Source organism: Camelus ferus, chromosome 12 (genome assembly GCF_009834535.1).
Source record: "Camelus ferus isolate YT-003-E chromosome 12, BCGSAC_Cfer_1.0, whole genome shotgun sequence".
In the NCBI taxonomy this organism is placed as follows: Eukaryota; Metazoa; Chordata; class Mammalia; order Artiodactyla; family Camelidae; genus Camelus; species Camelus ferus.
The window spans coordinates 24642671-24655944 of NC_045707.1; the positions used below are offsets into that span (position 1 = coordinate 24642671).

Here is a 13274-nt window from a genome sequence, read left to right on the forward strand (position 1 = left end):
TCTAGCGTATTTCTGAATGTCATCATTGGTATCGGGTGATCTTACGGATTTTTTTTTTTCTCATGTTCAGCTTTTTAAGAAGATCTTTTTAATAGGAAAGTGAGGAAGGTATTCTCTGACCCTGTAATCTTCTTAGAAACATCCAGGAGTTGTGGTTTTGGTTTTGTTTTTGTTTTTTAATTTCTCTTTTCTCGTGCCAGTTAATGAATGTCCTTCTTTTCAAATGGAGGGAAGATAAAAGACCAGAAAATCTTTAAAGACTAAATGCAAAATGTGATGCCCCCAATCTCTGAGATATAATTCCATTTTCCTCCATGTTGACCAGAGAATGTCCCTAAATACAAGAGGTGAGAAAGGTAGTGTAAATGACTTTCCAACTATGCTCCAAGAAATTCTAAGCATTTTAAGGGGAACCTCAGGGACTGTTTAGGAAGGAGTCAGGGAGTGATACTAGGGAGAGACCAGGGTCTCTGTGACCCTGGGGGCTGGGATTCTGAGTAAGATTTTTGTTCCTGGGAAGTTTTCTGTGGCTTTAAAAACTGTGGGGATGTGGGGAGAACAGAATAAAAACACACTTATCTATTGTCATCTTCCATGGCTGTGGAGCCATAGAGATTTTTTCCTGAGTATGGCACTGGGAGAGAAGAAAAGACTACAAGCATACTAATAGGTTAAAAAAAAAAAAAAACATTTTTCTCTAAACATGAAAACATTTTTAAAATAATTTTGGGCTGACTACTGTTATCCAGACCAGAATAGACTGCATACTGTTAATGCTACTGGATGGTGATTCGACTAATAATTCTTATAGACCCTTACTGAATGCTTAATTAATCACCACATTTGGAGATAGTGACTGTTAAAATTCTCGTTTTACAGTGGAAGAATATGAGAAGTTAAATGATACATCTAGAACGTAGTGGAATATGGGTTTGAGTTCAGGGAGTTTTGACTTCAAGAAGAGTGTTTTTTTTTTTTTTTCCTGTGCTGCCTAGCTGTATGTTAATTCAAAAGTGATGCAAATACTTATTTCCAAAACATTCATTTCTCTTTCACCTTTGTATCTTTGAGACTATTTATCGAACACCTACTGTGTTCTGAGAATAAAGTGAAATAAGATATAGATCCTGTTCTCAAGAACACAGAGAGTGTCAAGTAAATGTGATGTATATGATGTTACGTGATATGCGTGTTATGGTAAAAGTGTGCACGGGACTTAGGATCGGAGAAAAGTCCGACCTCAAGGACAGGGGAGATGATGTCCTTATCCTTATGTGTCTTAAGTTATAGATGGGAGTCCATCAGATGGAGGAAGGTAGTGTGAGGAATGCTGCAGTTGGAGGAAACAGCAGGTGGGAATATGGAGTTGTGAAACCTCGGGATGGCTCAAGAACGAAAGTAGTTGATTGCATTTATTGCAACTAACACTTGCAGGTGTGCTAGAGGAAGAGCCTAGACCGGCAATTGTCAGACATCAGTGGGCATCAGAGTCACTGGGGGACTTGTTAAATTACAGTTTTCTGGGCCTCACTTCTGGAGCTTCAGTCCGTTCAGTCGGAGGCAGTGCCCCCAGAATTTACATTTCTAGCAAGGTGCCAGGTTATGCTTTTGCTGCTTAACCAGAGACCACACAGTGAGAACTACTGGATAAGATCCATAAACGGCGGTCAATTCCTTTGTGCCTCCGTTGATTAAAATTTAGCTAGCAGGAAAAAAATCATAGGGGAAAAAAAGATATGAAAATTTTATGTGTAATACAAATAGAAGTGCCTGTTATAACTTACAACCAAGTTGACATATAAAGGGATATATTTATATTTGCATGCTAAAATTTTATGTTTAGCCATTTTGTACAGTTTTTAATAGAAAGATATGATATACTCATTAAGTAAATTATACAGAACCAAGTTTCCAATGTCACCTGCTATTAACAGCTTTTCACGAATTCTTCTAGATAATTTGTATGCAAATACAAATAAATAGACCTAAGTCTCTGTGTGTATATACTTTAAAATAAATGGAATCACTTTTGTTTGATAGCTTACTGTTAACTGCATTTATTGCACTTTTAACAATATCCCACATCAGCGCATGTAGGTCTACCTCATTCTTTTTGTGGTTCTGTGGTCCTTTGTTATGAATGTGCAGCAATTTACCCATTTTCCTAGTGACTTTCAGTTTGCCGTAGTTATAAATGATGCTGTCCTGGACATCCTGTACGTGCTTCTTTGCAAAGCTGTATGAATATTTATGTAAGAAAAACATGTTTAGGTGAAACTGCTGGGTTCATCACTTTTATAAACAATGTCATCACTACTGCTGTATTAGTTTCTTAGGGCTGCCCTAACAAATTACTACAATTGGTAGCTTAAAACAGTGAGTAGACATTTATTCTCACACTTCTTGGAGGCTAAGCTCTCAGCAGGACGGTGCTCCTTAAAGATGCTCCAGAAAAGAGATTGCTCCATGTCTTTTCCAGCCACTGGCGGCCGTCAGCGTTCCTTGGCTTGTGGCTGCATCGCTTCCTGCTCTGCCTCATTTTCATATACACTGTCTCCTTTCTGTGTTTTCCATTCTGTCTCTAAACTCTCTTCTCATAGGAATGCATTGCATTTAAGGAACATACATTGCATTTAAGGACCACCTGAATAATCCAGGATAAGCTCCTCTCTCGAGGTCCTTAACTTAATCACATCTTTTGCCCTCTGTCAAGGCTGCTGTAACAAAATACCATAGACTTGGCGGGTTTCTGGAGGCTGGGAAATCCAAGATTAAGGTGCCAGCAAATTCATTTTCTGGGAGAACTAGCTTCCCGGTTCATCGATGGCAATCTTTTCATGTTGTCACATGACAGAAGGGGCAAGGGAGAGCTCTTAGGTTTTTTTCATAAAGACAATGATCCCATTCACGAGAGCTTCACCCTTATGACCTATCGCTGCCAAAGGCCCCACCCCCCAATATAATCACATTAGGGTTTAGGCATCAGCTTATGAATTTGGGGGACACAAACCTTTTCAGTCCATAGCATTCCACATCTAGCCTTCTAAAAGGCATGTCCTTCACTCATGCAAAATACATTTATTCCATCTCCATAGTCCCAAAGGTCTTAACTCCTTCCAGCATCAACTCAAATTTAAAGACCAAGGTGTCGTCTAAATATTTAAATCAGGTATGAGTGAGACTTCAGGTATGACTCACTCTGAGCTATGAACCTGGGAAATCTCCCAAAGTATAATTGTGAGACAGGCATGGGATAGACATTGCCATTCCAAATGGGAGAAATAGGAAAGTAGAAAGGGGTAATGGGTCCCAAGTAATTTCAAAACCTAACCATAAACCTTAAGGATCAAGAATGATCTTCTTTTACTGGCTGGTCTGCTTTTGGACCCACTGGCGCTGTGGTCTTCCCTCTGCAGCTCCCACAGGTCAGAGTTCCCTGACAATGGCTGTCTGGGGTTTGGAATCGTAATCCAGCGATTCTTAAGGGCAGCCCGGCCCCCAGAACCCCGCCGGGAGCCACCCAAGTTGGGGCTGTCTGTAACAGCCGCACGCCTGCAGCAGCTTGGTGCCTGGGCTCTGCCCTTGCAAGATGGGGTCATGCCCATAGCTCTCTGTGGGTGAGGCACCAAGCCTGCAGCTCTGCCAGCCACCGTTTGGGATCTAGGCAGAAGCAGCCGTATCCCCAGGGCTCTTGGACTCTGTACCCTGGCAGGGATGGTGGAAGAGTTCAGACATTGCCACGGTTTGCCCCCTGTGTCCCCCGGAGGGGTGGCCGTCATGGCAGCGTCCCGGCGCCCACTGGAGCCGCACCCGGGGCAGCCAAGGGGCAGAGTGCTGGCGGGCACGAGCGGAGCCCACGTGAGGCAGCCCCAGGCAGCACCTGCCTTGGTCCCATAGGTCAGGCAGCCCCTCCTTGGATTCACTCTGCCTCTGGAGCCCTTGCCCTCCGGGCCTGTGATGGGAAGGGCAGCCCTGAAGATTTCTGAGCCACCTTTGGAGTGATTCTTCCACTGCCTTCAGCAGTGGCCCCTGCTTCTGTCGGGACGGCTGACTAACCTCAGACGGCGTTTTGTCCAAAACACTCAATGTTCTCTTCTGACCGTGTTTCCCGTTCTTTTCAGTGTGGGTGAGCTGAGAGTTCTCCAGGTCTCAAGTGATGATGCACGGTCCTGTCTTTGTCATTTCTCTCTTCTGACGTTTTACCTAAGGAGTCAGGAGGCACCAAGGACACTCCTTCAACTTTGCTTAGAAGCAGTTTCAGCTAAATATCCACTTTAATCTGTCACAGTTCCACAGTAGAACTGGAAGATGGACACAGTTCAGCCAGGTTCTTTGCCGTTCATATCAAGGCTGTCCTTTCCCCCACTGTCCTGTAACACGCTCCTCGTCTCCGTCTGAGGCCTCATCAGAGTGGCCTTCACCCTCCACGTTTCTGTCGACATTCTGTTCAGGATTGCTTCGCTGCTCTCTAAGAAGGGTGAGGCCTTCTCTGCAGCTCTCCTCTTGTCTTTCTGGTCTCTCAGCAGAATCGCCCTTAAAGGTCCATTTATGAATATAGCCCTTTTCTAGCTGCTCTTCAAAACTTGTCTAACTTCTACCCAGTTCCCAGTTCCAAAGCCACTTCCACGCTTTTAGATGTTTGTTATAAAACCCCCTGTTCCTGGAACTAATTTTTATCTTAGTTTGTTAGGGCTGCTGTAACATAGAACTAGGTGGCTTATAAATAATATGACATTTATTTTTCGTGGTTAATAGAGGCTGGGAGTCCAAGATCAAGGTGTTGGCAGACTCGGTGTCTGCTTGGGGCTCTCTCTGTGATTCGTAGACAGCCGTCTCTCACTGTCCCCAGATGGGGGTAGGGGGAGGGAGCTCTCTGGGATTCCACTTTTAAGGGCGCTATTCCCATTCACAAAGACTTTATGACCCTGATAACCTCCCAAAGGCCCCCACCTCACATTGGGATTAGGTATCAATGCATGAATTTGGGGGGAACATAAATGTTCAGTGTCGAGGATCATATCAGATATACTACAGATCCTGAGGATCAGGACATGGGCATGTCTTTTGGGGGCTACTGTTCAGCCCCCTGCAACTGCCTTTGTGTAATTCTAAAAGTGCAGTACTGGAAGAGGGGAAATTATGGGACATGGGATATCCACTTCCAGGTCTTCAAAAATAATTATGTGCTGCTTCATATAATTTTTCCTAATTTGCTCATTACAAAAACATCTTCAGTTAGTTTGACCCTTGTTATCAATTAGCGTTCTCAGAGTCCTTTTAACTGTACCACAAGTTTACATCTGAAAATAGGTTTTGTGTCGCTGACTTTCTGTGGGCCACGCACCACTGATATCTCTCCCGTCTAGCTGTCAAAGCGAATCAGTCAGTAGGCTATAAAACGTGGCCCACTTTGAAGAGTAAAATAACCTCCCAGGATTAGATTCCAATTTTAATTCAATTACATGTTGGAAAAGAAAAGATTCGGTTCAGTTTAATTCCTGTTATAAAATTGGGTGAATTGTCCCCTAAATTTAAACATTGTACATTACTGTATCCTTGGTATAAGAAAGATGGAAGGGGGAGCAAAAAGACCAGTCCATTATTCTGTGAGGAACATATTAATTCCTGTAGGTGGAAACATAGTTCACCTTAAAGGTAGGAAGTGAAGACAACACATGCTTTATCTGCAGCCTAGCTAGAAGAATTTATAGTGAAGTCTCCTAGCATCTGTTGATTTAATTTGGGGCTTAGTTTGCTAAATACATTATTTCTGGACTACTTTGAAACAAACTTCTGGATGGCGTAGACTGTTGCTAAGGGTTCGTAAAATTGATGCAGCCTGGGTGAGAGGAAGTTGAAGAATTATTATTCACAAAGTAAATAAAGGAACATTCTGATGTTCTGTACAACTGAGTGAGAAAGGGCCTTGAGTAGAACACTAGAGGCTGACCGTGGACCGTCACTAGTAGTTCCTTTGCTTCTCTGTCCTGTGTGTTCTTCTCCATGGATTAATCAACTGGTGTTGATTCCTAGAAGGGAGGGCACAGTTCTTGGGCTTCAGCACATCCTACCACATAAGTTTTTTAAAAACATTTGAAATAGCCAAGGGTTTTCAGCAGTCATTGTCACCTTTTTGTTAACGATGATGATATACTCTAGTCAGTGTACTCAAAAACATTGTAGAAAGGACATGTAAATAAGCTGGACTGTGAATTTTCTGAAGACTTTGAAGGATAATTGGCCTTTAGTATCCCACAGAACAAGTATTTGAATACTTGACAAGACAGACAAGAATTGAGATTTGGAAATTCACCATAGAAATATACTGTTGCAAATATACGATATATACAAATACACTCCTTCAGTGTATTTGTAAACAGAGAGAGCAGCCTCCAAGTTGGTGTGTTAAGGTGGAATCAGTAACAATGTGTCTTACAAAAAGATGCTAGTCAAGGGATCAGTGTGATCACTTACAGGACATTGCACGTTGGCAAAATTGCTTTGCACCTCTGATTCTTTGTGCTCTTACCTATAAGTGTGCTTAAAAATACCACTTCCTCTTAGTTCATGGGGTTATAATAACTAATGAAACCTTTAGAAACGGGTTGAAATCTCTAAAGCACTTTTTAATGCAGCCTGTTATAAGTAAAACCCGTCGTAGAACTTGTGCATATGTATTAATCGCTAAGACACCAAATTAGCTGATACCACAGCCCAGCTTCCAACTGTAGTAATTAACACTGCTTTTGTGGGGGAAAATAATCTTTGAGCTTTATGCCCACCTCGACACAGTCTCCAAAATAGTCACTTTCCCAAATTAAAAGAGAAGCTTCCCATATTCTTAAGGATTGTTGTCTTCTGGTTTTTTCGTCACACCAATTCTAAAACAATAATTTTCATTTTTAAAACTAAAGACCAATAAATTCATTGTATGAGTACATTTGCATAAATATGTAGAAACTATGACAATTTAATAGATGTAGAGAAAGAGGTGTACAATAGAACAGTATACTTATAGCTATCAAACAGAGAATTCCTGGATTATTGGCCAATTTGTTGAAAAAAGCCCTGGATGTGGGCTGGTCTTTCTGGAAGAAAATAGAGCAGTCATGTTAAAGCTCTGTGAAAAATTTGTAGAAAAGTTGGCCAGCCTTTACAATGTGGATCTTGTCAAGATCTCTTGTTCTGGCCTCTATGCTAACCTCCGTGAACCATCATGATAACTAAACATAGCTGATGGAGGTCAGAGCCCAGACGTCAGGAATGCCAGAGGCTTTCCTCGGGGGCTTTGCCCCGAACTCAGGGACACCCTCTCTGCCAGAGGAAACTGACAGAAAATGTGTTTCCTCCACCTAGAAGGGTTTTCTGCATTTGGATAAGCTGGTTACTTGTAGCTGGAGCTGCCATCCTTGAATTACTTGGCTTAAAAATGTCGCAGAGGCACCCAAGTCTCCTGGTAGGACCAGAGCAGATGTGAGCCCCTCCTCACTCCTGTTATCCTGGATGTAGGAGACCCGCTTAGTGTGGACTCTCCATTCATAGCCCAACTTAAAACTTTTCTTCCAGCCATATCCATTCCTCAGATTTTATCCATGACTTTCTAATTCTTCTGCGAATCTTTTCTTTTAATTGAAGTATAGTCAGTTACAATGTGTCAATTTCTGGTGTACAGCACAATGCCCTAGTCATGCATATATATATATACACACACACACACACACACGTATTTGTTTTCATATTCTTTTTCATTAAAGATTATTGCAAGATAATTGAATATAGTTCTCTGTGCTATACAGAATAAAAATGTTTTAATCTATTTTTATATATAGTGGTTAACATTTGCAGATCTCCATCTCCCAAATTTATCCCTTCCCACCCCCTTTTCCCTGGTAACCACAAGATTGTTTACTATGTCTTTGAGTCTGTTTCTGTTTTGTAGATGAGTTCATTGATGTACTTTTTTTCTTTCTTTCTTTTTTTTTTTTTTAAACATGATCTTTATTCTAGTCCTTACCCTCAGTTTCTCACTGAACTTGGCAACTAGATCCCAGACGTTCCTCATCCTCTCACACAAACCTCATTTGGGTTGGTGGTTGCATTGCCTTCTGTCAACACTTTAGGATAGGTGGCCCTGAATGCAAGGCAAGCAACTGGTTATTTAATTGACAGAGTTGACTTTTTCCTAGCTTTAATCTAAGCAAAAGAAAGCGTAGCCCAAAGAAAATAAACTCTAAGTACTAGCGTCTATCTACTTAGCACCAGATTGAAGTCGAAATAAAAGTATAAAAGTATTTGATATGTTAAGGAGATTTAGCACATTCATCTGTCACCCAGATCTGATTAAGACATTTGATTTCTAAATCATAAGATTTCTAAGATGCTTTTTGTCTCATTTTCATTACTCTGTCTCACCGTAAGACATGTATATTCATGATTGTATTTGTAATAATTCTTTTAAATTTTCTGTTTTTATTGTCAATGGATATTTTGTTTAACTGAATTTTAGGTCAAATTGTTTAAATGAGTATAGGGAATTATTTGAGTGACAGCTAATGAATGCCAGTACATTTCCTTCTCATAATGGTACGTATGTAATTTACTGTTACTTATTTTTTAAAAAGCCAAATCTTCATTTTATACTTTAAATTTTTTATTTTCCTGCACACGCTTCATCATTTTGTCGTACCTTACTAATCCCATCAGTGGATTGATAAAGGAATACATATGCACATGTATTTATGTATATGGACTCAATTTTGTTAATTATTAAAACATGGTCACAATTTATTGGGGCGAATTAAAGCTAGTGACTCTAATGAAGCTGTGGCACTCAGTTGTACATGTTACCCTTGTTTTTCTTTTTTTTTTTTAGATAATCCAGCATCTGTTCTACCTCTCTTCCTTTGCATTGCCCTCAAATACCACACTTCAAGCAGTAGTGACGAGACTTTTCGATACCACGTGTAATCCAAAGAAATCTGTCCACGTGGGCATCTGCCAACAGGTAACATTTTACTTTTGATGCTGTTTTTCTTGACTATGCCCATAAATAAAAGGATCAAGACCCAACAGCCGTAAGTTGTATAAAATAATACAGAATTGTGCACAAGAAAATACCACGAGGCCAATGAGTGTGTGTGAATTGGGTCTTGACTATTGGTCAATTCAAGAGTTGTTAATAATGCATGGGTGACAATTTTGGAAGTGGAATTTTTCAAGGGTTCATTGGTTTTGGTCCACTTTGGAATGATTCAGCTAAGAGATCGTAAGATGTCCATTTAAGTGGAAGAAACAAACCAGGCTGGACACAAAGATGTGAAGAAGTTTACGAGTGGTGACTTGCAACCTGGAGGATGAATTATAATTAAAATCAAGTAAATATGTTGGAAAAAGAGAGTAAAAGATCATATCCTGAGATAAACTGGTGAACTATGAAAAAAATAACAATACAAGAAAAGGAAGTATCAAGAAAAAAAAAAAAAAAAACTCCCTTATATAATGCTTTTAAAAAGGTCCCTTCACTTTTCTGTGAGCGTAGGTTCCTGCCTGTTAAATGGAAATCCCAACATCAACCAAGCTCATTAGTAGATTTCAACATTTGTTGTTATACTGATTTTAAAATAATGGATTTAAGCTTATTTAAAATGTTAGTTATAATTTTTGAACTGACCGAAAAGAATCACCCAGTTGTGATTTCTGTGTTTACTATAGAATATAGATGTGAGAAAAGCTGCAGTAGTTTAAAATGATGAATTAATAATGTCCCCCATCTTACACAAGACACAAAAATCAACTTAAAATGAATTGAAGACTTGAATGTAAGACCTGAAACCATAAAACTCCTGGAAGAAAACATAGAAGGCAAGCTCCTTACATCGATCTTGGCAGTGATTTTTTTGGATTTGGTATCAAAAAGCAAAGGCAACAAAAGCAAAAATAAACAAGTGAGACCACATCAAACAAGAAAGTTTCTGTACAGCAAAGAAAAGTGTAACAAAATGAAAAGGCAACCCTATGAAATGGGAGAAAACACTTGTAAAGCATATATCCAGACAGAAGTTAATATCCAAAATATGCAAGGAACTCATACAACTTAATTGCAGAAAAACCAAATACCCTAATTTTAACATGGGCAAAGGACTGAGATGTCTGAGAACTTCCTTGCAGATATGCCTGACTCACATACTGTAAAATAAGCATTTTAATCTTCAGCCCTGCCTGTCGCTTGCAGATTATACTGATTTCCTTCATCTGTGAAATACTGTAAAATATTATGTTAAAAAGTCTTAAGTGTATTTGCCAAAATTAACATTCCGAAAAAGAGTGAGGGTCATAGTTGTCCACATTGCTGATTCCATTCTGTTACTCACTGTCATAGTATTTATCCTAGGGAACCAGTGCTCTGTTACAAGTTTCATTTTTATCATTTTGCCTACGCGAGTTTCTGAAAGCAAAGACATTGGTTGTAACTGTGGACACATTAGAAAACTTTAGAGAATGTTTTCACTCAAAATCTAAAAAGTGCTTATAGGAGACCACTGAAAATATCTTAGATAAAATTTGACATCAAAGAAAGATTAAACGTCTGTGTCTGTTTTCATAGAGCACTGTTTGGTTTTGAGGGCTTTTTTTTTTTTTTGGTTAGTTTTCTAAATTAGTGGCAAATTTAGCTTTTCTTAGCTTATTTTCAGCATTATCTTACCAACAGTCAAGCGTTTTTTCCTCTACATTTCAACTGAAAAATATGCTCAGATGGAATGAGAGTAGTAGAAAGAAGATACTGAGAAATACCAGCGATTAAAGCTAAAAGCCAAGCAAGCAGCCTCGCTCTACAAAGAAACACGGATGTGAGAAAAGCAAGATGTTTTTCATCTATTTTCAGTTGCAGTAAGCTATATGTGATCATTTCTTACACAGGAGAGTGGGGACTCCAGACCAGAAAGCTGGCAGTTAAGTGTTCCTAGCCAGATCCCAAAAGAAGGTCCCTTTCTTTTAAAAAAAAATAGCATGCCATCCATTTGATTGGGAGCATTTCATTGCCATGAAGAATTCATAAAATGTATCATTTATAAAATGATAGGTAGCACCAGTTTTGGAAGTGCATTAAAATTAATTCATTAGAACCGTACAATTTCTAATCCTGTAAGTTTAGAAAATAGGTCTCTTTTAAGCAGTCTCAATTATGGAAAATGGAAAAATTCTAAAATATGCTTACTATGGAACTCTCTAAAATTCATCAGATTTAATATATGCTCTTTTTAACCTTTGTATAGAAAATCTTAAATGTTTGGGATTAAGAAATTATTCTAAGTGATGACAGCTCCATTTATCTTAAAAATCTGATTGAGATAGCTTTTATTTTATTCGTTGGTACTTTAGTACAGATCTGAATTTCTGACTTCCCTTTGAGTCACATTTGTTTCTGTAAACAAATTAAATGCTTTCAGTTTTTAGCTCATAACAAAGTTACATACGTCACTCTAGTGTTTTGGTAAATTTTCTGGTAGTTTGAGTTCTAGAGTATTAAAAATATTTATGAAAAATTATATAGCTGTAGTTATAACTGGAAAATACTATTTGTGTAACTATCAAGAGTGATATGTGAAAATTGAAACAGGGTTCAAACTGTTATTTCCTTTTTTTTAATATAGGTTACTTGAATTTCAAATAGGGCAGCAGCAATGCCACCAGCAGCAAGTTCCCCAGCACTACATCCACCTCCTGACGGAGGATGGGGCTGGGTAGTGGTTGGAGCAGCTTTTATCTCCATTGGATTTTCATATGCATTTCCCAAAGCCGTCACAGTATTCTTCAAAGAAATTCAGCAAATATTCAACACTACCTACAGTGAAATAGCATGGATATCCTCCATTATGCTGGCTGTTATGTATGCAGGAGGTAAGGATCTTTGGACTAAACAGAATTCTGGTTTAAGAAAAGCACTCTATTCGTGGCATTTATTCGTGCCACAGTGTTTTACATGTAGTGTAAGACTTGTTTTCATATTGTAGTCACTTAAAACCAACCAAAAATATAATTAGGGCTGAATTTTTAATGATTTTTAGTGATTCAGCGTCTTGAACTATTCACTTCATTCTGAGTCTTGCCGGAGTATATGTTTGAATGAGGCTGTCTTTGCATGAACTGAGATTTACTAAATTACAGAATTTTCAAGGGAGGCGCTTTTCCATAATTTAATTTGCAATGAAGTCTATACCATTAGAACAATTGGTAAAACTCAAGTTGCTGACAATCTGTAAGCCTCGAAAGTGATTTTAAGCTGCAGAAATAGAGTGTTATCATGTACATTCTGGATCCATTCAAGTTTGGGTGAATAAAATAATTCCTTATCTCTGCAGTACTCATTAAACATGACATTTTTTTAATTTAAATGGTTGCCTGACAATTATTTTGTTACATTCCATGTTCAAATGAGGGTATGATTCATGAGGGAGAATGAATAAATCAAAGTACTGCATTACTTTTGACTGTTAAAAAGATTGGCATTGTTCGCACATAATTACATCTTCTTTAACTCAGTCCCCACAGCAGACAAGACTGTCTATAGATTTTTACAGTCATGACTTAAAATATTTAGATTTTAGAGTTTTCGTTTTTCAACTGGATATTTGACTTTTAAGAGACAGGTGTATAAAAGACTCAGGATATAAAAGAAATCATACAGATCACCTTGCGATGTCTTACTTTACAGGTGAGAGTAGTATGGCTCATAGTAATGAGGATGGCATTAGGAATACTATGCAATATGTATTAGCGTTTACTTTTAGCTAAGGCTTCTCTAAATGTTTGCTCTGTGTCATATAACCTAATTCTTTCAACGTTTTGTGAAGGAAATGTTATCTTCTCTCCATTCTATAGCTGAGGAAATAGACACGTGAAATATTTTTACCAAGTCAAGCAGCTCATTAGTGGCGGGTGGAAATTGAGACCCCAAACATTTAATCACTGAGCTCTCTTCCCTTTCTCTGATCTTCCTCTTTACCTCCAGAAAGTGACAGAGACAGATCTGTGCACGGCCTTCTGCAGACCTCATTCATATGCTGCCCCTACTAAGGTCATTTGTTAGTGACATAATAACTATTCTTCAGGGTATTGTCTTTTTATTGTACTACCAAGATAAAAATTGATCTTCCAGTAATCCTGCGTGCGTGTGTGTGTGTGTGTGTGGGTGGGTGGGTGTCTTCCACTTTCTGTGTGTCAGTGATTTTATTTACTCCAGTATATGACTCCGTTACCCTTTTGGTTAGGTTAAA

At 38.9% G+C, this 13274-nt stretch overlaps 1 protein-coding gene across 11 annotated transcripts in view; it reads left to right on the plus strand.

Moving 5' to 3' along the window:
• The window catches only part of SLC16A7 (solute carrier family 16 member 7), a 141943-nt gene that overhangs the window by 72109 nt on the left and 56560 nt on the right, over positions 1-13274 (plus strand). For all 11 annotated transcript variants that reach the window (XM_032493253.1, XM_032493257.1, XM_032493256.1 and 8 more), the window contains 2 exons: positions 8873-9004; positions 11652-11898. In XM_032493253.1, coding sequence (XP_032349144.1) covers positions 11682-11898 — 217 coding nt within the window. In that variant the 5' untranslated portion in view covers positions 8873-9004; positions 11652-11681. The remainder of the gene's footprint in view (positions 1-8872; positions 9005-11651; positions 11899-13274) is intronic.